The sequence below is a fragment of the Stylophora pistillata genome, chromosome 7 (assembly GCF_964205215.1).
Source record: "Stylophora pistillata chromosome 7, jaStyPist1.2, whole genome shotgun sequence".
Lineage (NCBI taxonomy): Eukaryota > Metazoa > Cnidaria > Anthozoa > Scleractinia > Pocilloporidae > Stylophora > Stylophora pistillata.
In genome coordinates this window covers 10,895,160-10,919,610 of record NC_142525.1, presented here as the reverse complement: position 1 = coordinate 10,919,610, position 24,451 = coordinate 10,895,160, and the positions used below count along the sequence as shown (strand labels likewise).

Sequence of the window (24,451 nt, the reverse complement as noted above, 5' to 3'; positions counted from 1 at the left end):
TAACCGACACTACAAAGAAGCGTTTGTTCTCTCAATAAACTTTGAATCAGATAGAAGGTGTTCTCTTTGCAGGTAAAAATAATTAACCTCGGCTTAGCCCAGTTTTTACACGCGACACAGGCACAAGTGCAAGCATAAAAGTCTTTACTTAACGGTGACTGACGGCCTCGACGCTACCATAAACACAAACGCAAGCTCAAGAACAAAGATCAGATTTTTTCCTTTTCCTTTTGCCAGTGCTTGTGCTTGTCGACGTTCGTTTTCCTTTGGCAAATAAACCTTGCCTTTGTGCTCACGCTCGTGCTTGCGTCGCCAACGAAAATGTGCATTTCGCAGGTTTCAGAACTGCATGTGCCAACTTGACACGCAGTGAAGCTATGAGTTCAGAATGTGAAAGAATTTAGCAGAATTTGATTCATTCAATATTACCCTTGCTTTTTACGGCAAAAGGCAAAAATTAACTCTTAGTTTACTCGCCTTTTTTACATATATGGTAGTCGTGCTATCAATGCCTGTAAAAAATAAAAGACCGAAATCGACCATACGATGTTTAATTTTTTGCTGTTTGCCTTAAACCGCATTCTTAACCTTTCTCTGGGGCGTTTTTTCAATCAGAAAGAATTGAAATAGAAATATGCCGTGAAATGAAATTTGGAAAGCTCGTTATCTCATTTCTTACTTCACTCATTTGTTTTAAACTTAATGCCAACAATTTAACGGTGTCATGAAAACTATTAAGGTTGGACAGGAAGAAGTTTAATTTTTGGCGTTTGCCATTAACTGTCAAAATATACATCCCAGTTTCATTAGAAGAGGGACCTTGTTGTGTAGCGATGAATCTGCACTTGTAGGAAATAAACCTGATTCAGTTTGAACAATTCTTCTCAAACCCTTGCGATTGAGAGAAAATTTAGTCCTCAAGAATGCCAGCCTGTATGGCAGCCCTCAAGTCGAAGCGCGGGTGAAAGTTTGCCCCCCCCCCCCCCATGATCTTATGCTGGTGCCAAGTGTCAACAAAAAAGGTCTGCCATCAAGTTAGGCCTTGCAAACAATTCATCATTCAAAAATAGTTCTCCATTGCTCACCTGGTGAGTATATGCTAGGCAAAACCTTCGCTGAGAAAAATTCAAAATGAACGCGTCTATTGAAGTTTCAGCTAAATTGTTATCACCGTTAAAACGGGAAAAGTTTTTTTTTTTTTCTTCTTCACTGAGTTTGGTCACAGTGCGTCACTGGTTGAAATCCTCTCCTCGAGGCCCACAGTTGTCTATAGGCCACTAGCAATTTCATCAACTGTTTTCTTGCAAGAACGGCCATCCTTGGTCTGGTATTACGATAACGTTCTTCCCTGTGCTTGTTCTTGCACACCCGTGATTAGACACACTGGTTCACTTTTTTTTTTTAAGTATTTTTTGTCAAAAGGAAAATTGCCACTCAGCTTTATTTTATTTTTTCGTTATGTCTCCATCTGAGCCCATTAATCATCGAGGTATTGCTTTAGTGTAATGCAGGTAGCATTAAAGTCATTACCTCACCTTTAATAAAATTGAATAATCATACCTAATCGCTTCTGGTTGAGTAAAACCGACCACGACAAGTAAGTAATAATGTTTGAATGATAGCGCTCTCTACTTTGGCTTTTTTCTCTACTACAACTACAACTCCTCGATTTTGAGCGAGATCTAGAACACAAGGGAATTAAGAATTAAGGGAAAAAATTGATAGCTCAAGAGCCCACACGATCAACGTTTTGAACTTATCTAATAACCCTCTTATAATCGTATATTTTTCGTTCCACAACACAATTGGCACATTTTAAACAAATGGTGGTTGACTTTTGCTATGTAAAAAATCCCACATTTTATCACTATCAAAACCAATTGCGTGATTTTATGAAAGGTACTCTTCATGTCGTCTCATATAAGGTATACGTAGCAGACAAGACAACATGGTGCTGTTTTGCACCGTTGAAAACAAGAGACGAACATGGATATTTACCGCCAGTACATGTTGAGTTGAGGCAGAGTTAACTCTGGTTGAGGCTACAGAGTCTACTGTGAAATATTTTGCTTTGATGACGTAATTTATATACTAAGCAATGGAAGATCTCTGTAATCATGTCGACAACGCACGCGAATAGGCCATTTTACAGTTGTGTACTTAGTTGCCAAGCCTTTGATTTGGAGTGAGGCTGGAGGCAACCAAGCACACAAGTGTAAAATGACTATTGAAATGGACCATGAGAGCGGAATACGGCAAGCGGCGTTGGAGGGTAACGTAAACAGAGTTCGGAAATTGTTGGACAAAGGAACAGACATAAATGCAGGCGAACGCTCGGGATACACAGCTCTGGTAAATCATGTCCAAATATGTGCCAATCAATTCGAAGTTTCACCAATTCCCCCCACCCCCCTCCTCCAGGCAACACAAGGGCATCTGACTGTCGCCCTTGCCCTGGGATTATGGGCAGATTCAAGCCAAATTAACGAAAAAGATAGTTTGTTTTGGGGGTTTAAATTATTGACAAATCCCAACCTCATCCCAATTCAAGGGACACTTGCCCCGGTCGCAAGAGTTCCCCGTAAACGAGGCTCTTACTCTATTTCCTTTTTCCTTGTCAGGTAACTGCACCTGCCTGAATTGATTGTGAACTATGAGTTTAGAAATGATTCTCGCATACGTAAGCTGGAATGGAAGAAATTGCAGATAATAAAGGTGATAGACAAAACACTGACCCCCAGTCCCTGAAATGCCCAGATGGAATATTCAAATGGACTTCTCTAACATGGACTAACCCTAAAACGGTTAAAAAAAAATCCTATTTTGAATGAGTTCTGTTGAAAGCACTTCTATCTATACACTTACATTGTGTATGCCTTGGTCATTTACATGCAAGGTTATTTAAGACAAAAAACTGTTTCTGCAGTCTTCTTTATACTTTTAGTACCTTAGTTTGCTTAATACTTGTGTCCACTTCAATGAGCATATTGCTTCTGCTTTGAATTCTAACTCATTCATGCTTGTATACACTTGAACTCTTGCTAAGAGCAACGAGATAGCAACATGTCAGCTAGGTTATTAACAAGTTCATGCTGCATTGTTTTGTTTCGTTTTCGATCAGGTTGATGCTATAAACTACATGTATCATTGAATCTAAAGATTGGCTTACTGTTAAGAATCTTCGATATATACATTGCAAACATCTGCACCAATCTATATACTGAAGCACGAAACAGTGAATACTATCAATTTTTCAACATTACTGAAGGAAGTAACATGACTGGAACCAGTATTTTTCATAAGAAGGACTAAAAATGTTTAAAATTGTCACCTAAATTTCAGAGTATATATTTGTTGTGGTTAGCAAATTACAAAAGACCGAAAGGGTTGGTCCATTTTGGAGTAATTCATTTGGGTATTGCATCGGGGTTAAGTCCATAGACAAGGGGTCAGTGTTTAATGCTTGTCACTGAAAAAAGGCTGAAAAAGTTAGAACCTGTTTGTTGAGGCCTATGCTCAACGCCCTCATTTGGACAGCGGTTTCTCACCCGACATCCGGGCATACAAAAAAAAAACACGGCTCCTTTTTTCCACGTGCATGTGCTCGAGCTATTTTGTATCTTTCGAAGCTGTTTAATTTTACCTTGTCCGCCTCCGGATCCTTTACCAAACGTCGATAATCGGTAGGCTTTGTTGTTTTATCTTGGCGTTCTTATTTTTTGGATTTCTTGTTAGTTATTTTAGCCGGTTGTCGGTATGTTGGTAACTTTCGTAACCTTAGCAGCATTGTGATTTAGCCGTTAACTGATTGTTTTCAGAATAAAACGGGGATTTCTACAAGGATTCTGTCCCTCGTCACGTTCTTATCGACTTTGGGATAGGCTTCGACAGGAACGCCTATTCACTGTTTGCCATATAATACTTAGCTGTTTCTACCAACTCAGCTGTGAAGCTAAATGTTAGAGGCAAGCCAAATTTTGGAATGCTCCTCGTTTCCATAAAAGAATGTATGAGAATTACATGGGCAACTAAAGCAGTGAAAAAACTTTCCTATTGTTGGGAGTGTCTTTTGCAAAGGAAATAATGGCAGTAATTTTGTTTCACTCAAACCAAACGTCATTGGACCTTGAAAACAAATAAGAGTTTGGCAAAGAATCATCCCAGTGATTTACAGTTTATTTAGCTGTTTTCATTCTTCACATTATCATGCTGGCCAGAGTGGCCATGAAGAGGTCTGTCTGAGTTGCTTCTGGAACAAGGAGCAGACATGAATTATGCCCTGAGACCAGGTCTGGCAAGCCACAAAGTATCCTCTACAAATGCAGAGCTGCATACTCTGGTTACACATTGGTTGTGAATCTGCTCATCAAATATGGTGCTGATCTATTAAGACTTCATGACAGTGATGGAAAAATCCCTTTGTATTAGGTAACAAGAAAACTGTTGTGGTTTGAAACTAATGCGGGTCAAAATGGTTTTGAGGTATGTTTAATTTAAAACTGCTGTTTCTTTTGTTTATGAAAAATTATCATGATTCTTGAGCAAAGAAAAAATACAAGTCAATGAACCTACAATTAGATCACGTTCACCTAGCTTTTAAACATGCAAAAGAGGCATGTTTGTACATTTGAATAAAAAACAAACAAACAAACAAACAAACAAAGCATTTGTTTTTCACACTGCTAAAAAAAAAGAATATAACAATATTATGTGAGAAATCTTTATAGATCCCCTTTCACTCCCAAGATATTATAAGTAATTCTCCTTATTGTATGCTTTACAATTCTTTTGATGATAGTGCAGAGAATTTGGTTTTTGATCAACTAATAATCCCCCAATTGATATTTAATATCTTTCTTTAGTCCTCACTCATTTGCTTTATATTGTATTGATATTGTAATGAGAAATTCTTTCTTGGTCACTGGTGGGATTTCAAGAGGTTATCTTTTGTTCATCTAGGATGTCATGACAATAGTATGTTTGTTTTATTGTTGATACTCTTTGAAATTTATGTCAGTGAGTTGTGCAGAGCTGTGGGAGTGAGGCACACAAAAAGTACTACGCCCAATAAGTATTACTTATCATGCACCTCACACCCGGGTTTTAAGGGGTGCACCAAGGTCAGATTTTGTTCCCTCACTTTTCTTGACTTGCACGATGGACATCAGTGCCTAATAGGAAGGACTGCTTGTTGTGTATTCTACAGACAGCTGTATAGTTAAGATAAATGAAGAGATTATATTATCTTGGCTAATTTTAATACTTGTATACAGCTGTTTGCAGAAAGCTCATGTGAAAAATAGACAAAGTGTACATGACAATCTCATAAAGTAATCTGGGTACCTCAGGTGATCAATGAATTCTAATAAGGGAAACAAATAAGTATGGACAACAGGCCTAACAAAGAGGGGATGTAAACAAATCTGCTTTGCCTAGTATAGGCCTTCCTTAAAGTGATGTTTTCCCAGATTTCTCTGAAATTAATCCTGAGGTCAAGAAACCATGATGATGACCCAAAAACTACTCACAGTGCCCTGTGTGGTTGTCTCAGGCAATTTTGCAACAACCTTTCTGCACACAACTATATACTTCCTCTTGGCAATGTGACCAACCAAACTGGATTTAGTGTCTTAGACAAGAAGTTTGCTTATCTGTGCCTTAGAGGGATTAAACCTGTCCTAAATAAAAGAAAGGCTGAGAACGTTTACAGAATCATATTTTAAAAAAAGTAAGACATTTTTAATGCAAAAGAATTGGGAACATTACAAATCAGGTTAAGCAGGGTGTTGACCGGTTCTAAAATGATGGTCGCAGCGCTTCATAGAGTAGGGTCAGGGTTTGCTTCCCTACACCCCAATTCAATAAAGTGTTCATAAGCTGAGAGTTCTGTTAATCAATCAATCTTTGTGGGTCTCAATTGGCATCTTATATTTTCAAATGTTAGGTAAGAATTAATAAATGTTTCTTGCAAGGAAAGGAGGTCTTAACAAGTCCTTCTGTTAATCTTTGTCTTCGACAAAAACTAATCACATCTTTATTATGATGACTCAGGTGTTTCTCTGGTTTTGTTCTCGTGAGAAGAATTCCGTTAACACTGTTGGAGAGATTAGTGCCATGAAATTATACACAAATAGCTTAGTTTGAGAGTGATAAGTTGAAAGCTAAGGAAGGCGTATGGCTGCATGCAGGGTTGATGCAGTTGATTTTTAGCCCTTTGTGCTCTTACATCAATATCTATATTCTCCATGCTGCTACTCCTTACACATTTCCTTTGTTACTGGTAAGGGAAATTTGTTTGAGAGTCACGAGTTACTTTGGTTTGCCATCATTTTCTTTATTCTTATGATCTTCATGTTTAATTCAATGCTGATGTTATAATAACTAGAGAAATTCGAGGTAAAATTAGAAATACATAATTAATTCTTCTCGCCTTCTCGCCCCCTCCTCGCTACCGTCCACTCCAACTCTAAATCAAACAAATTGGCCGCTCGCGTAAACGATCGCGAGCTTGTAAAGTGAACTCGTCCTAAAAAAGTGCCTGCAATGCAGGCTACCACTGCAATGGATCGTAGGTCACTTTTGATCAGTTGTGGAACAAATTCTCCTTGTTAGCACCCCAGGAAATGTATAAAGAATGGTAAAATGAAACGAAAACATCTGCACCTATAACAAACGTGCAAGGCATACAAAAAGTGGAAAAATTAAAGGAAACTGTTGTAAATCATAAAATCCAAATAAGCTCCTATGTGTAAAAGATTTTTCAACGTTCAGTACCAGCACTAGGAATAGAATTTTTGCTACGATCTCTTAAGCCCGTGATGCTTGTTTCTTCAACGTTAACATCTCAAACTTGGTTATTAGGTTGATTCCACTGAACTCTTGCCAATATTTTCGATGGACTCCGGCCGACGGATCACTTTGATTGACAACAATTAGTCTCCAAAGAAAAGCAATTGATTCAGAAAGTAGTACGTTTCCGTAGAAATGCATAGTTTAGAAGGAAAAAAATAAGGATGTTGTGGCAATGGATATAATTATGTGCTAAACCTAGCGGGAGTAGGTTTTGATCATGAAAACCTCTTAAAAGGCCTCCGTTTAATAGCTAAAAAGAGTTCCGGATGTGCATGTGACAAACAAGGAGAAGGTCACGGCAGTTCATCTTTCACGTGATGTAAGATCGTTGGGTTTGCAAATGCGAAAATATGTAAATTAATCCGTGGAAACTGTAAACCAAACGATTTCTTTCAGGATCTTAATCAATTGCATAGAGTCGGACTGATCTCTAGACCCCGCTTTAGGTTGTTTATTTGTTTTTTTTTTTATTATTGTAAATTTGTTGAAGATTGTGTGACTGTCGAGTCAAGTAACAGAACCACCAAGCGTAGCCTACGAAACAACTTAGATCGGTCGAAGTATGTGTAACGTGTTCGCTAAGACAGACAGTGAAACACCATAGACTCTAAACACAACATTTAATCATGTAAGCCGAGTGCACATCAAGCGAAGCGAACGAATACATCCGGGAACTCAGATGTAGCTAAACTGTATAAATTAACTCAACATACATAAATTAACATCGTTACAGTATGTTGACTAGCAAAGCACGGCCTCAATTTCGATGATCATCGATTTTTATTTCAAGCTACAGTTATGTCTGTCGTCAAATACCGTAATATGCTGTATCAGTTCAGTAAGGAAATCGACTGGCAAAATGAGCGCGAACAAATAATATTTATTTGTCAAGGGTTTCTTCCTGATGGATTCGTAGACGATATCACCGACGTTATTTCGTTGCTTACCAAGCTAGAGGAAGAGAATCTTCTTGGAATTGATCATCTTTATGTTTTGAAGGAACTCTTAAAGGAGCTAGAAAAATGGGATCTTCTTCGAATAGTGGAGCAATTTGAAGTCAAGAGAAAGGACTACAAACAGTTACTGGAGCAGATAAGTCGAGCACTCGACGAGCCCAATGAACTGCAACGGCTCATTTCAATCTGCAGAAGACAAAATCTAATTGCTCGTGAAGGAGGAGCACATATCGTAAATATCAATGCATTGTTAGCAGAGCTAGAACAACAGAACAATTTGGGGATAGAAAACCTCACTATCCTAAAAACCTTAGCAACCGAGGTAGAGAAACCAGATTTGTGTAAACTAGTAGAGGAGTTTGAGAAGAAGAGAAAACACGAAGATGATGCCGAGCGAGAAAGGAAAGAGTGGGAGCACTGCAAACGAAGAACAAAAGGTAAGAGACAGTCTGCAACTGAATTCTCTCTTTAAAACATTTATTAAGTTACTCGACCAAACGTTTGCTCCGTGAGGTCGAACACTGTGACAATGGAATTGTTTGGATCGTGAGAGTTACTGAAATGAATTAATCAGTTATTGCCCTGAATTGAAGTCAGTTCGACCGATTGTCTGAGAAAATGTTGAGAGCTGTGAAATCCGGCAGAAACTAGGCTGGCAAAGATGATATGCTGGAGGGCCATTCCACATGAGACATGAAAATTTGACAGATTTTCAAATTCAAAATATGAGAGCCAAACTTAATTTTAATGAAAGCTTATACATAGTTCTATAAGAATCCAAATCTAGATTGGTAGTGGTGGCCGCGCCCAGGGTGTGTGACGCCATTGTTTTTGAGGGTTTTTAGTAACCGAATAAGCCATTTTACATACCAATATCTAAATTACTATATCTCAAAGAAATTGATTGCTATGAATCAGATTTTGAGATCTTAACTACTCACTAGGATGGGCCTTTCAATGCCAAAAGAAAAAAATTCTCAAACATTTAATGCCTCAGACGTACAAAGACATAAAAAGTGCTGCGGACGTGACCTTCAGTGTATGATTCAGAGCAACATTTATTTAATTTCTATGTAGGTTCTCAACTGTTTCAGGCCTTATCTATGCTGCTCTTATAGTTACGCATTATGATAATTTTGACACCCCAGCTTGCTCAAATTTGTCAACTATTTAAGAGAAATTAGGTTGCGGACGTGACCGTTGCGGACATGACACATTTGTAAAAACCCAAAAAACCTCATAAAATTTTCGAACATGAGAAGATATGTTGATATTTAATGACAGCAAATGATAATTATAGAATATGATATATGTAAAGCTATCACTTATTTACAATTTTCCAAAATATAAATGCCCTTTGATGTACAAAATGACCTAGATCATCAAAGTTTTTACAAGTTTATGAACATGAAAAGTACACACTAGATAAACTTCAAATGAACAGTATAAACCACTATTTAATTGGTCTTCTTAATAATGAATCAGAAAATGCATTTTATCTCTAAAAGTTAAGTGATTTCAAAATCGTCATTCAATGGTTAGTCCAACCTCTTTGCTTCAACGAATTATTGAAAAAACATGAAATGAGTATCATACAATACTGTAACCTCTTGACTTAAAATTGTTCAAATATGGAATGAAAGGTAATCACTGGAGATACAAAGGAGCCATATGGTTAATTCATGGCTTTCCTAATAATGAATTTAAAAAGAGCTTCCATTTCTTTGAGCTCAGCAACCTCAAAAGGGCGATTCCCTGTAAGAGTGATAGGGCCATAAAAAACACAGGAGCTGTGCTTTGATTCAACATCATTACTTCTTGGCCAATCAAATTTCTTTGCACCAGTGGCATGTAAGAACTGGAATTTGGTTACTTTGTCATTGGTTTCAAGTGCTCAGCCGATGTAGAATTTGTTAACATAGTCAACAGCATAGTACATTCCCATTTGGATTTTTGGAGAAATGGCAATGAGACTTCGCTTGTGTAACTCAGCAACCATGTGTTTTCTGAAGTTTTGTACGCTTGACAATTCTACAAACATGGTACTGTTGGCAATAAGGCATCTGGCATAAAGAGTGACAAAGACCCCACAGTCAAAGTTGTTGTTTTGCTGGGGAAGATCATCAGGTTTGTTGGCAACAAAATGCCACTCCTTCTCATCAAGAGTACTGTCAAACATCTTTAACAGCACCCACATCTTCTTAATGGAGACTTCTACATTTGGTTTGACAAAACCTCCAGCCATACTGTCAAGCACAGCAATGACTTTAATCTGGGGAAATACTCCAAGAAGATACCAGTGTTCAGTGTTTGTTGAATTGCAAGGTACAAGGATGAGGTCTTGAGTGAGAAGATTTTCCTTTTTAGCAAAAATCCTCTTTATAACAAATTTATGAAAAACTTCCCATGAAATCACAGAGACCTTTTTTGAAGTGGCTTTCAAGATTGATAAATATTTGTCAATGACGAAGTTTGTGAGGTAGTTCTCTTTACTATTTCTATGACCCCCAATTAGAGGTTTTAGGTCATGATCATCTATGATGCCATTACCCTGAAACTTGATGTGGCCACTAAGAATACCATCAACCAGGCAGGAAGTATGAAGAGGTACATTATAAGGAGAAGGCTGAATGCTCTCAAACTTCATTGGCATGTATGATGGAAGGCCGTGATCTACCTCGATGGTAATACTTTTGAATGATTCCTTCTCACCATCATTTGGACATTCTTTTTCCACATCTTCATTACCGATATCACTGATCTCATGGACAAGATCATCATTGCTATCATTTTCCACAGAAGGATCAGAACTGCTGATATCATCATGATCTGTATCACTTTCTACTTCAGCATGACTAGCATCACTTCCATCACTGTCACTCCCTGACTCCTCCAAATCAAAGGGAAAGACACGAGGCACCCCTTCCTTTTCAACCATGCTCTGAGTGGAGTACATTTTGCTTTGGACAAACCCATTGATTTGTGGCTCAATGCAATGGAACCTTGAAATCCCTGGCAGAGCAACAGCTTCTTTAAAGGACTTGCTTAAGCCAAGTGAAGTAGCTCGATCTCTTATCGCTTTCTTCTCCATAAGATGGACAGAAACAGATGAATTGAGCTTAGTGGCTACTTCATGGAATGACTTGGCATCTGTAACAGGGGGTGCTCTCCTGGATTGCACAGCATACAGCTGGTCATATTTCTATTGATATAAAATCTTGCTACGAAGAAACTTTTGCTTTTCTAAATTATACAAACTTGATACAAACATAAAATACTACTCACTTCGTTTTGATAATAATTTATTTCTTATATATTATTTGTTATTTATTTCCCAATTTACAGATAAAAGCAATAAAAACAGCATTTTACTTCAGTGGCATTACTCTGAAAGTTATTAGTGGTGAATGAAAAGCTCTTTCCTGAACATCCCCAAAATGTCACGTCTGCAACAAATTTTGGTCACGTCCGCAACATAACATTTTTGTTAATAAATCCATGGTAACAAACAATTTCTACAATATCTTTTCAGATTTATGAAGCACAATTACTACTGCATTTAGTTAGTGTATGCAGTTTTTTTTAAAGGTTTTCAATTCACAGGAAATTTGAACTAACCAAAAGCAATTCAAATCAAGGGTTGTTTTAGGAGTCACATCCGCAACACACTTTGAAAAATTATTTTCTCTGGATCTCTGAGGGATAGTCAAAATGTTTTCTGGCAAAATAAAAGGTACTTCAGGGGTAATTTTATGACATGACTCATTTCAATTCAAATAGTTTGGATCTGGCTTTAGGAGACATTTAATACTCAAATTTTGCCTCTAAATGTCACGTCCGCAACATGGAATTGACCTGGACTGGATTGTTAATACGAGTAAGCAGTCACCTTCATTTGCCAAGATAGGAACCAGTTGCCCAGCGAATGTTTCCCTGTTCTATACTCCTGAGATTTTACAAAGGTTTATGCTTAGTTTTAAGCTCTCAGAATACAATTATGTGCGAACTCTCTTTATTTATTGAGTTCTGAATTATCGATAAAGGTAGAATTAGCACCCTTTTAAATAGAATTCGGGTAAGACTTGTTTAGGCAACATGGCGGGTGAACAAACACAATAACTTCGCTCCCAGGGCCTCCTCTGCGTTCTTTAAACGGTGAGACACGAGCGAGAATTGAGAGGAAGTTAGTTTTAGTAAGCATGTAATGTTTACATCATTCGTGTATAGACATATTAAAACTTACTAGTTTTAGACATATTAGATCTGAGAAAATGCTCAACATTTTCTGCATAGACATATTAAAACTTACTAGTTACTGCGGGATGAGACTTCCACGGTAAAAAAAATTCTTGAATTAAATTTGTCTTCGACTGCGTCGAAAACTCAGCGTTACTGTTACCTAACTCAATGCTGCTAGTTTGAAAACACCTAAGTAACCTGGCCACCCGTGCAAAAACACAAATTGCGATTTAGAAACAGCTGCTGGAGTAGTTGAGTCGAAAAAAACTTTTTGGTGGCTATAATTCCTTGAAACATCTCGAAGAGAGGTTTTGCTCCTCTGCAGACCAGTTAACCCTTTACACCATAACATCAGCATTATTTTATATTCTACATACGATTCTTTATACATTTCTTATGGAACCGACAAGGAGAATTTAGTTAAAAGTTAGGAGCTTATAAAGTTGATAGTTTGGTGAGAAATTAGATGCTATACTCACCCTCAGAGGTTGATTAGTTAATTTAACAGTATTGTAATCGGATTGCCCCACTGACTGCAAATTTAAGCGACATTTATCCATGAAAATTCTCATTACATAGAGAAGCCTTTCACAAATTGTTGTTCAATGTTTTTCTTCCCGATTTAATTAGATTCTATTTATTAATGCATTGATCATGATCAATCTATTCAACATTTCAGCTCAGGCTGCTTCTGTTCTTGCTGCTGGAATAAACATTGGAGAAAGAGTAATAGGCGGTAAGAGGGTGTTATTAATTTGGCCGAGAGGCAGAGCCAAATGATAATTAAGCAACCGAGACCCTAAAACATTAAAAATAACTTGAAACACTGCCAGATTAATTGAGTGGTATTTACATACATGGGACCAATATTGTCACCATTACCATAAAGCTCAATGCAACGATGAGAACCAACACAGAAATTTAAGCATATATAGAGTAAATAAGCATAGAAGTAATGCTAAGTCTGAACTATATCTGTTGTCAAACCTTTCAGTGCTGTCCTTCAAAGACTCTTTTCCAAATTTTTTTTTTATTCTGTGATTGAAAATGAATTCTCGACGATTGTAGTCCTTCCAAGTCTGTTTTATTCATAAGTTTACTCATCATCTTTGTCAATGACTTATAACTTTCGAAGAAAGCAATTCACTCTAATCTTAAGTCTTTTCCAGGTCCAGGGCCTGGGAAAGTGAGGCTCTCAGCTACTGGAGACACATGTGTGGATGTCTGCGTGTGTGTGTGTGTGTGTGTGTGTGTGTGTGTGTGTGCGTGTGTGTGTGTGTGTGTGTGTGTGTGTGTGTGTGTGTGTGTGTGTGTGTGTGTGTGTGTGTGTGTGTGTGTGTGTGTGTGTGTGTGTGTGTGTGTGTGTGTGTGTGTGTGTGTGGGGGGGGGGTGGGTGGGTGGGTGGGTGGGGGGGGTGGGGGTGGGGGGTGGGTGGGTGGGGGGGTGGGTGGGTGGGTGGGTGGGGGGAATTTTCAAATTGCCTCAGTAACCTTAGTATTGTTGTCTGAAATTTACTCTGAGTCAGGAAAAGTATCTCAGCAGTAATGAATCTCTGCTGCACAGATAAATCTGAGTAAATAACCGACTTTGTTTTGTAATTTTGACTTTAACTCTGAGAGGCGGGCATAGAGACTTCGTACCAAGTTTTATCCTAACCCAGAGCATACATAATAGAAGACATATCAAGATATGTTTTTCAACTGTGATGCCACTTCATTGTCTTAAGATTGTATATCATCTCTCTACTTACACAAAAGTCACCTAATATAATAAGTAAAGATACTTAAAAAACACATGCCTATAAAACATAAATACAAACAATAAAAAAAGTACAAGGAGATATTGAAATAGCTGAATATTTGAGTATCCCCCCTGTATTTTACACTCTTGGGTGGCCAAGTGATATTTTATTTTCAACAAATCACAGGCAGTATTAGGGACAAGATTAGGGAAATAACTAAGTCACCTACCACTAGCATGAGAGGGGATACCCATACCACTAAGGATAATGGTATCCCCTCACATTTCTGGTCAACGGTAAACAAACCTTAGTTCCTTTTCTCTTCAAATTACACATTTGCGCTTAATTGACTATGTAGAGTGCTTGCCATGCCAATTTGGAAGTAAGGACTGTAAGGGATACTTAGATCATTAAGGAATTGGGTATTTTCTACTCTTCAAAATGCTGGTTTAACAGAGGGTAACTTCCTTTCCCCATATATAGATATAAGATAATTATGCTAATATCTTTACCCTGGGAGCTGCTAAAATATCCTTTAAGAGAAGGGATAACTAAAACACTTAGGGATGTGGGATATTTTAAGCTAAGAGTACTCAAACCATAGAGAACCCACTTCAATTTTAGACTGAGCTTGAGGGTGGACAAGCAATGATGCTTTTTCTTCTCCAAGAATGTAATCTACTTTACATAATAGTTACAAATTATTTCATTCCAACTCCACATGGATACGTGTTGCCAATTAACTGGGGATTTAGGTATTCTAATCAGAGAATGTTTAGAAATACATTTGATGATAAAAATTAACGGTAAAAAACTACGACGTTTCGAAGTCTGCATGACCTCATTATCAAGTAAAATGTTAAAACTGATGTAAAATTGTAGCTCAGAGATTATATACAAATAAAATGTGATAACTTCATTAGAATAATGAGCGTTCATTGTTATTGGTGTCAGATCGTGCAGTATATGAAATGCTTTCCGTTCTCAAGAAATGCCGCGGGAAAATGGACTGCCTAATCCACGAAATGTTATTCATTCGCGAACAAAAACCAAAGTTAAACACGCATTCTGACTCAATACGTGCAAAAGTATTTATTTAAACATATACTGCACGATCTGACACCAATAACAATGAACGCTCATTATTCTAATGAAGTTATCACATTTTATTTGTATATAATCTCTGAGCTACAATTTTACATCAGTTTTAACATTTTACTTGATAATGAAGTCATGCAGACTTCGAAACGTCGTAGTTTTTTACCGTTAATTTTTATCATCAAATGATTTAGGTATTCCCTACTTTTTAAATACACATGTACTTGATAGCAATGTAAATACAGTGCAGAGCATGCATATTGACAAGCAACATGTTCTATATTACAACTCGTAAAAATATTCGGCGATACCACACGACAAAATGTCTAATAAGATATATTAAGTCGGTTATTTACTCGAAGAGTGTTTTCACACACCAGAGATTCACTGCTGCCAAAATACTTGTCCTAACTCGAAGTAAATTTCTGAAAACATCTAAGGCCACTGAACTAATAGGAAATTTTCATACACACACATGCACACATGGTAAACAATTCAGACAGTTATGATGAGTCAGAGCTAATTAAAAAGTACAAAGGCTCGGTCATTTTCTAAACGCCGAGTCCAAACAAGTGAAGAAATCCTCCTTCCGTGCGCGTCTCAGATCGTCCGGTTGTCTACATGGGAAGCAATTTACCTCTCCTTAGCCAACTCTGCCCAACTTTTGTTTCTTTTTTCTTGCCTGGCCCCGCCTTTTTGGTCGACTCCCCAACCAGAGAGACTGGAACAGGCTAATGTTAACCCTATGACTTCTAAATTTTTTACAGTTGTTACACCTCACTGTACTTTCCGTAATCTTACTGGTGGTGCTGTGGTTGTCACGACTTGGATGGTCCTTCGCAGGTCTCCTAGTATGGAAGAATTTGTCAAAGCTTTCCAAGGAGGTGTTCTTCCACTCGGCAATTTCTTACGTGCAATTAGTGAAGGATCGATCCGATTTACAGTCCAAGCAAATAATATTTCTGCTCTCGAGAAACTGTGGCAAAGCTATCAGGACAAAACACTTCAGACAAAGTTACAAGAGTTTCTTGTTACTAAGGAAATAAAGCAGCTTGCAGATGGCAAAGTGACGTTGACTGTGCACATTGACGAGGATGAGTACAGAAATGCCTTGTTCGATTTTATCAAATCAGAAACAGAAGGTAATTAGACCGAAGAGGTTACCATTATTAATTTTTCACACAAGATAAATCAGGGATCATGGGTGTGTTGTATTTGCCCCGGAAACCATGCAATTTTTATTTTCAAAATTTAAAGGAACATGGTAAACCTTAACTATTGATTAAGTTTTAAGATTCTACAGAACAAGTTAGCCGTTTAAAATTTGTCTTCAAATTTGCTGAAAATCAAATCCTGACGCCGTTGATTTGAAAAACCACTCACCAATCAAGCGACACATGCTAAGAACGACGTGCGATACACAAACAACCCTTGCCGTGGTTATCCCGTCAGAGCATGTGTCTTTGAATAACTAAAAAAATCTTTCTGTGAAGCTTCTAATCGTTTTAACAGTTCGTTAATAGAAGGACTGAGAGATACTTTGTTACTTCACAGGCAAGCGGCTAGGTTGAAAGGCGAAATTCAAAACGGCGGCGGTATGATCGACGTTTTAGCACATTTGAGGGAAACTTTCGAAAGGAGTCGCTTTTTAGAAGACATGGTCATTGCATTGCCACAACTTAATACTATTTGTGGTCAATATTCATAAATAACTCATTGATTTGACTCGCACGTTATTGGTCTGAGTGCATTTCATGATTGTTTGTGTCCTTGCTAAATCTAAAGAATGTGCGAATCTGTTTTGCCGACTTATGTTTCCGAGCCTCAAATGGAAGGGTTTGTAAAAAAATAAGATTATCCTTTCTAAAGTTGATTTAAGATCAGAGAGCTTTGAACTGAGGATAATGTGTTGAAGTTAAAATTAATTTGAAGCAAAGAGCTCATTGTGGAGTGTACTGAAATGAATAAAGAAAAAAAAAATTAAAGAAAACCATCATTTTCCAACTTGGGAAACTTATGCTTCATACATGCTATCAAGGGTGTAAGGATCGTTCTCTTAAAATGTGAATGAATGCCCTTTTATTAATGCTTTCGATAAACGACTGCTCAGTTATGTCATTTTTTTTTAACACAGGTTTAGAGACGAGAGGCGAAGAAAAAAGAGGATTGAAATATCGTACAAGCTCTGATTCAGACCTCTTAAGAATGCGAGGACTGGTTTCAGAGAATGGAAAAGATGTTGCTCAAGTTAAAGAGTTTATGTCATTTCAAGGAAAAATCCGTGGTGAAGAGTTCCTAGAAAATCTTCCAGAAACTGAGAGCATAATTGCGCGAACGATTGATAGTGGTGAAGGTACTTGGAGAAGTGCTCCCTCTGAATGCGGATCCGAAGAAGGCGCCGAAGGTAAGAACAGATGTTTTCTCGCGATTTAAAATTAAATTAATATTAACATTAATATTATTAAAGTTCACACAGCAACCAGGAAGACAATAATAATAATAATAATAATAATAATAATAATAATAATAATAATAGTAATAATAATAATCTGATCACGTAATGACAATATGGCGGACGGTCACGTTTTTAGAGCTCTTAGATACTGGATCATTCTGCTTTATTTCTACGTTTGTTTCTCTGGTGCACTCCTTCCCAAGACTAATCCTGACCTCGATATATCTGGTGATACTCTTCTCTTCATTTCTCATGGTCTGACGACAGTGAAAATTCAACATTTTAACCATCGGTCACCGAGCTCGCAACATGCAAAGAATCTCCAGCTGCCGAATTCAAGACTTCTACTCCTTGGATGCCGTTTTACGATTAATTCCTCTCTTTCCTTACTACTTATTGGTCTCGCAAATGATGTTGAACTTCAACCTGGTCCTGTTGGCTCCTCTAGTTCACATGACATCCTGTCTGATCTTCGGGATTTGTCAACGAAAAATGGGCTTAAAATTATTCATCAAAATATCAGAGGCCTCGTGGCGAATAAGGATAGTCTATGCCAAATGATCGATGATTCCAAGCATATAGACATCATATCCCTCAGTGAGACTCATCTATCGGACAGTGAAGAGGCTCAAGTTCAACTGGATGGCTATACGTTCATTAATAGACCGAGGAAAACAGGCAAAGGTGGAGGTGTGGGAGTTTATATCTCCTCTTCTGTCCCCTTTCATAGAAGACTAGACCTGGAACGCGATGGGATCGAATGTATCTGGATAGAAATTCTATTTCCAAAATCTAAGGGTATCCTTATTGGTTTTATTTATCGCCCCCCGAGTTCTTCAAAGCATCTTTGTGCAGATTTTGAAAATAAACTGGAGTCGATGCTTTCTGCTGTATCATCTGAAAACAAAGAATGCATTTTGACAGGCGATATCAACTGCAATTATTTGGTAAGCTCAGACAACAAAGAACTGAAGGCAATGCTATTGTCTTTTGGCCTTAAACAGCTAATCAAGGATCCCACGAGGGTAACGCAAGATTCAAAAACACTGCTAGATGTGATTTACACAAATCGCCCTCAGAATGTTTATAATGTTAAAACCATTCCCGCCGGCTTAAGTGACCATGATATGATTGGTTGTGTCCGGAAGCTGCATAACCATAAATTCCAGCCAAGAACCATCACCTGTCGAAACTATGCTAATTATGATCCTATATCCTTTTGCAATGATTCACGGTCCAATAGTCTCACACCTGTCTTTAAATCCTCCTGTGTTAATGAAGCATGGTCTTTTTTGAAAGCCATTCTGAAAAAATGTATTGATAAGCATGCGCCAGCTATAAAGAAGAGGATCAAAGGGAAACTCTGCCCATGGCTTACACAGAAGGTAAAGCAAGAAATGAATACCAAAGATCAGCTTTTGAGAAAAGCGAGAAAGACAAATCGTGAAATTGACTGGTCTTCGTACAAGCGCCAACGAAACAAAGTTAACGGTATGGTAAAGAATTGCAAAAGCAGATATCACCGTGAACTCTTAGAGGAGACTGTGGGTTCACCTAACAAATTTTGGTCAGCTATTAAAAAACTATACCCTACAAAGTCTACAAAGGAACCAGGAGCAGCTTTTCTCGTTAATGGAGCAGTAGAAACCGACAAAGAGGTTATTGCAAATTCGTTCTGCAAATTCTTCACTGATGTTGCGGGATCTCTAAAAAGAAAGATCTTCCCTCTTTGTAATTTTGTCTGGAAAAGGCCCCTTACAATAGACACTCAGCAGCCGCTAGAGAACTTTGAGTTTAGATCAGTCTCGGATAAGGTTGTCTTTAATGCATTAAAGAGCCTTAAGAGAAATAAGTCCTCTGGCCTTGACAACTTTCCTTCTGGAATGTTAAAGGACTCTGCTGATATAATAGCCAAGCCTCTCACGCATATAATTAACCTGTCTCTCGCAACAGGGTCTATACCTACTGACTGGAAAGCGGCTAAAATTGTACCACTTTTTAAATCTGGTTCAATGGCCGAAATCGACAATTATAGGCCTATTTCAATACTTCCTTCAATGTCAAAGATCCTGGAGAAAGTGGTATTTAAGCAGCTGATGGCTCATTTTGAACAGAATGGTCTACTTTCTCATTTTCAGTACGGCTTCCGTCGCATGCGCTCTACTGAACTGGCCGTTACTCATCTAACCGATGTTATCAGAAGAGAAGGTGAGAATGGTAACCTGACAGGCTGTGTTTTCATCGATCTATCAAAGGCGTTTGACACCATCAGTCACTCTGGCCTCCTGAGCAAGCTTTCAACTTACGGAGTTCGTGGAACAGAACTCGCATGGTTCACTGATTACCTTTTCTGCAGATCACAAGTTGTCCAATATAAAGGCGTGCTATCAGAACCTCAACCCATTCTCACAGGTGTTCCTCAGGGAAGTATCCTGGGTCCTATCTTATTCATTATCTTTTTCAACGATGTACATAAACCGCTTCAACACTCGAAGATTATCACTTATGCCGACGATTCAGTCATCTATACCTCTTCTAAAGATATTGATACTATACAGAGAAGCCATAGCGAGGATATGAATAACCTGTGCGAGTGGTTTAAAGACAACGAACTGATCATTAACCTAAAAAAGGACAAGACGGAGTCTATGTTATTTGGAACAGCTAAAAGAATCAACCTTCAAGACAAGGAACTTAAACTTTCTGTTAATGGGACACTCATCAATAACACCTCTACCTATAAGTACTTAGGTGTTCACCTTGACTCATCACTAAACCTTGCATCACATTTTGACCGAATCTATAAAAAAGCTGCAACCAGAATTAATCTCTTGCGATCAATTCGTCCTTTGATCGACCAAAAGTCTGCAGAATCGATCTATAACACTATGATCGCACCTATTTTTACCTGTTGCGGAACACTTGGTCTTAGCTTTCCGGATTACCGAAAGGAAATGATAAAGAACGTCGAACGACGAGGCTTTAAAGTTATTGGCAATAGTTCTTTTAATCCCCCATCCGTGAACAATTTGATCAAGCGTAAAAGCTGTTTGTTTGTTTTCGACTGTCTCCTGAATAATGTTTGCACACCCTTTAAGAACTACTTCGAAAGACTGGTTCATTCTAAGGCCACTAGGAATAACGGTATATCAGTGAAATTACCCAAAGTACGTTTAGAATTTGGTAAAAAGAGCTTCTATTACCAAGGAGCAAAGACTTTCAACAACCTGCCTGCTGAACTAAGGTCGTTAGATTCGAGACTGAAATTTAAGAACAAATTGTGAGATTATTTTAGTTAAAAATTCGATCTAAACGTGGTTATAGGTATCCTTTTTCAGAGCATTTTATTTTATTGTATGCTTTTCTAGACCTTAAGATCAATGATTATATCTTGTTAAGTTTTATTTTATTTATTTATTTATTATTTTGACAGGACCCCAAGGACAACAGTGTTACACACTGATGGGTTTTCAATCCTGTATAAAAATTCGTTATTATTATCATTATGAGACATGGTTTAATGCGACTCTGTTTAGAGATTTAATTAATAGAACTGGGGGAAATTACAATTCATCGACACCCCTGCTTAGTTCCTTCTGAATGTAAATGCATCAGAAAAAGTAAGAATAAAAGCGTTCACTTTCACTGAATGACAATGTTAAAACAATCGGTGGGTGATAAGTGATCATCAGTTTTACGATAGAAATTAAATCTATATTCATACTGAATATGACTACAAAGAAATATTTTGATCCTCAGAAAGCATTCAAGAAAAGCTCAACCAGGTCGAAGAATGGATAACAGATGCCATGGAACATTTGGACAGGGCTTTGTCAAAACTTGGAGGAACAGCTCTAACTGAAGGTCTTTTAATTTGACGTATATCGAAACGTCAGCTTTTGTAATCTTTACGGTGGCCAATTTACCATTTCAACTTTGTTGATATATCCAAATTATTTCTTTTAAATGACTGTTTGAACGAATTATAAAATAATTAAGCAATACTTCTTTTTCGTATAGTTGGTATCAGCACAAGGTGTCATGGTCGTAGTGGATTTACACAAAACAGAAGGCTCAATTTCTAGCCTGTTTGGTACTTTTATGAGTCAACGCAAGTTTGCGTGCAGTTTTACATTTTTGGTTGCAACTATTTTGTTTTACTAATAACTGATGGCTAACGGACCTGATGGCCATCAAAGGGTTCGAAAACATAGTTTTAGTCTTTAAACGTCAGTCGCAACGGCAGAGGAAACGAGAAATGACCACTCTGTGGTGAAGTACTGGTATGTTAGAAACGGGCTGAGAAATTGTTCTTTTTCAATTAGATTTCAACAATTCTTTCTTTAAGCAATCTTGAGAGTCAGGGTCAATCCTGTGAGGGAAGAACTGGAAAATTGCAGAGAGACGATTCATAACTTTAAATCAGGAAAAGTGATTCGAGGTTAGTGCAGTTATAAAAATAGTAACCAATTGCAATGTTCTTTGTTGTGATGGAGTTCTTGGCTGGAAATGAATAAAGAAATCTGCAACTTACCCGAACATTTCGCTTAGCTGAGACTTCTCAGAATTTGAAGACTTGATGAAAAAGTAATGCTTTCCTAACATTGATAAGCCTTGTCCTCTTGTGACTTTTCTTCAGTCACTCATTTGGTGTTCGATCGATATAACTTTGAAAATGGCTTAAATGTATGAAAAACACAATCATGTTAGACACCCCGAAATAGCACTGTTGCGTTCAAATCACTTCTTCCTCTGCAAGAAGGCTCAAGGTGAACGATTTAGGTACTCTTCTCCAAAACTCTTGCAGCATATTAAAACGTTTGTTTCTAATTCGCTTTCCTAGGCGATGAAATGGTATCAGTTTTATGTATAGCCAAAGAATCCCTTTTATCACCGAAACTTAGTACTGAAGGGGCTATACAAATAATGAAAACCTATCTGCAGTTAGATCAAGATCAATTAACACACCCAACCATAGAGGGTAAGAAGAACATCCGTCTCATGGCGAGAGCAGCCAAACATTCAAATAGGACTGACGTGTTCCATTATTTAAGAACCATTACACCACCAGGAACAACAGGTTAGTCTCACTTTGGCTTAAAGGTTATGTCGTCGTAGCTCCTCACAAATGAACAGCATTCAAATACGATTCTTCAATAATAATAGATTGATATAGTACTTTGTGAGTCGGAAATTTTTGGGGATGTTATCATACAACGATTTAGGGCGCAAGGGTCATCTACTAGTAGTAATAATGGCATTTTCTTCACTACATTGCTTTAAACTTTACTTTCTGAGCATATATGGAGTTGGATCGTTCTTGATTACCTTTAATATGGAAATCAAAGTTATTTCTTGGTGTATACTACATTGCGCAACCTTACAAAGTATAATATCAAACGTCATTAGCGCGTCCACACTAAGAAATGGAAAAAAACTCGAATAAATTAACGGAGCTCGCCATTCACCCGCAAATCAGTATTTCGTTAACTGTACTTCGAAATTAAAGAAACTTATGACAAGGAAATTGAAACACTGTTGAAAATCTCACTGTTAGCTGTTTCAACTCTCTGACAGCGAATTTTGGATCCCACATACAAGGTTATTGACACTTCACGATTATTACAGCACTCGTGATTGCGACTTTTTTTCAGGTCCTCTCTTACCGGATGATATGCTTATTGACCACATCCCTTCCCGAACATTAAGACACCTAACAATCCGCTTGTCAGGTAACTGAAGTTATTTCTAGAAGGGTCTTGGTTGTGTGACGATAAAATTTACCTGGATCCTCTATAAGACCCTCTTATGTTCTTATCACCCCCCCCCCCCCCCCCTTCTCCTATGGTCTTATTCCTGTAAGTTTTGTTTTCAGAGATCTCCTTCCTATTTGCCTCAGCTGACATTATTGATGCTTCGTAGATTTCTTTACGGATCGTACCACCTTGTCCTGAGATCCTGGGTACTATTTTGAAATTTAAAAGCATCTGTATTTGAAATCCCTGGTTAAGTTGAAAGTCACTTTAAAGACGATCTTTACTAATCAAGACTACAACGCGAGCTAACTAAGAATAATTTTGGTTTTATCAACCGTGTTGGTAAAACCAAAATTACCCCACTGACGCAGCACCACAGTTTTTTTAGGAACTTACCCCCTAATTCAGACACGCCGTAGTTGTATATACGGATAAAAGTCAAATCCTCCTTATGCACTTAACATGGATTATTCTCCCAATTTAACACGTTCGCACTAGTTACATAATATTTCTACATCTCACTTTTAATTAGTATTGTGGTACATATCCTACAGCGAGGCAAATTATAAATGAGTTCAACGACCTTCGCTTTCAGTTGAGATCTATGCGATGGATTTTGTTGTCGTTATTGTTTTTTTTTTTATAATTGTTTGTTTTTGTATTTTCAATTTCGATTTCTTTGTCCTTAGTTTTCGTCGGTCTTGTTTTTTTTGCTTTGTTATTTAGGTGAAGATGAGTGGAAGGTGATTGCAGAGAAATTGGGTTCAACACCTGAGGAGATTAGATTTCTTGGCATACGTGAGCGGAACCCCATGCAAACTGTGCTATCATTTGTTCGCGGGAGGAGATTAACAACAGTAGGGACACTTTATGACTACATAAATGAAAGTGGGTTGCCTGTAGTAGCCGATCTTCTGTGAGTGGCTCAGCTTAAAGTGAGAGGACATCCCTGTCCGTGGCAAAAGGTGAATCTACTTCCACTAACCCCATTTGATCATTGTGGCCTTCTGACGTAACAGTCGTAGATACAAGGTTTTTTGTTTTATCTTTAGTTTACTTGTGCGATCACTTTTTTTTTCACTTGCCTTTTGCACGGAGTTTTTCAGTTTGTAAAGTTAGAGAAGTTACTTCTTTTGGCTATTGTGAATTCAGAGTAACTAAACTGTATTTTAGTGTTCAAAAAAGCTCCAAGGAATAATTCTTGGTATATGTTTCTCTGAGTTGTAAAATATCTAGTCATGTTTAATAATTACAGAGGTACAAGAATGCCAGTCTATCCCAGTCAGAAGTTAGCGAGTACTACTTTAAATTCAGTAGGCAAATCAGTGAAAAAGAAATGAGCTGCTTTATTGTC

The 24,451-nt window shown here is 37.7% G+C and overlaps 1 protein-coding gene across 1 annotated transcript; it reads left to right on the top strand.

The window, feature by feature from the left end:
* Positions 1 to 6,203: 6,203 nt before the first annotated feature.
* LOC111334859 (uncharacterized) lies at positions 6,204 to 24,385 on the top strand. The gene is made up of 9 exons (XM_088728830.1): positions 6,204 to 8,245; positions 12,727 to 12,783; positions 15,654 to 16,028; positions 17,021 to 17,290; positions 21,101 to 21,205; positions 21,690 to 21,782; positions 22,185 to 22,421; positions 22,996 to 23,073; positions 23,824 to 24,385. Exons 1-9 carry the CDS (start codon positions 7,651 to 7,653, stop codon positions 24,015 to 24,017), a joined length of 2,004 nt encoding a protein of 667 aa, XP_088584956.1. The 5' UTR covers positions 6,204 to 7,650; the 3' UTR covers positions 24,018 to 24,385.
* Positions 24,386 to 24,451: the final 66 nt, after the last annotated feature.

Coding starts and splice junctions, on each gene's coding strand:
- LOC111334859 (XM_088728830.1), top strand. CDS start 7,651: ATGTCTGTCGTCAAATACCGTAATATGCTGTATCAGTTCAGTAAGGAA. Junction 21,206..21,689: donor AGGAACAGCTCTAACTGAAG/GTCTTTTAATTT, acceptor TCTTTCTTTAAG/CAATCTTGAGAGTCAGGGTC. Junction 23,074..23,823: donor CCTAACAATCCGCTTGTCAG/GTAACTGAAGTT, acceptor TTTGTTATTTAG/GTGAAGATGAGTGGAAGGTG.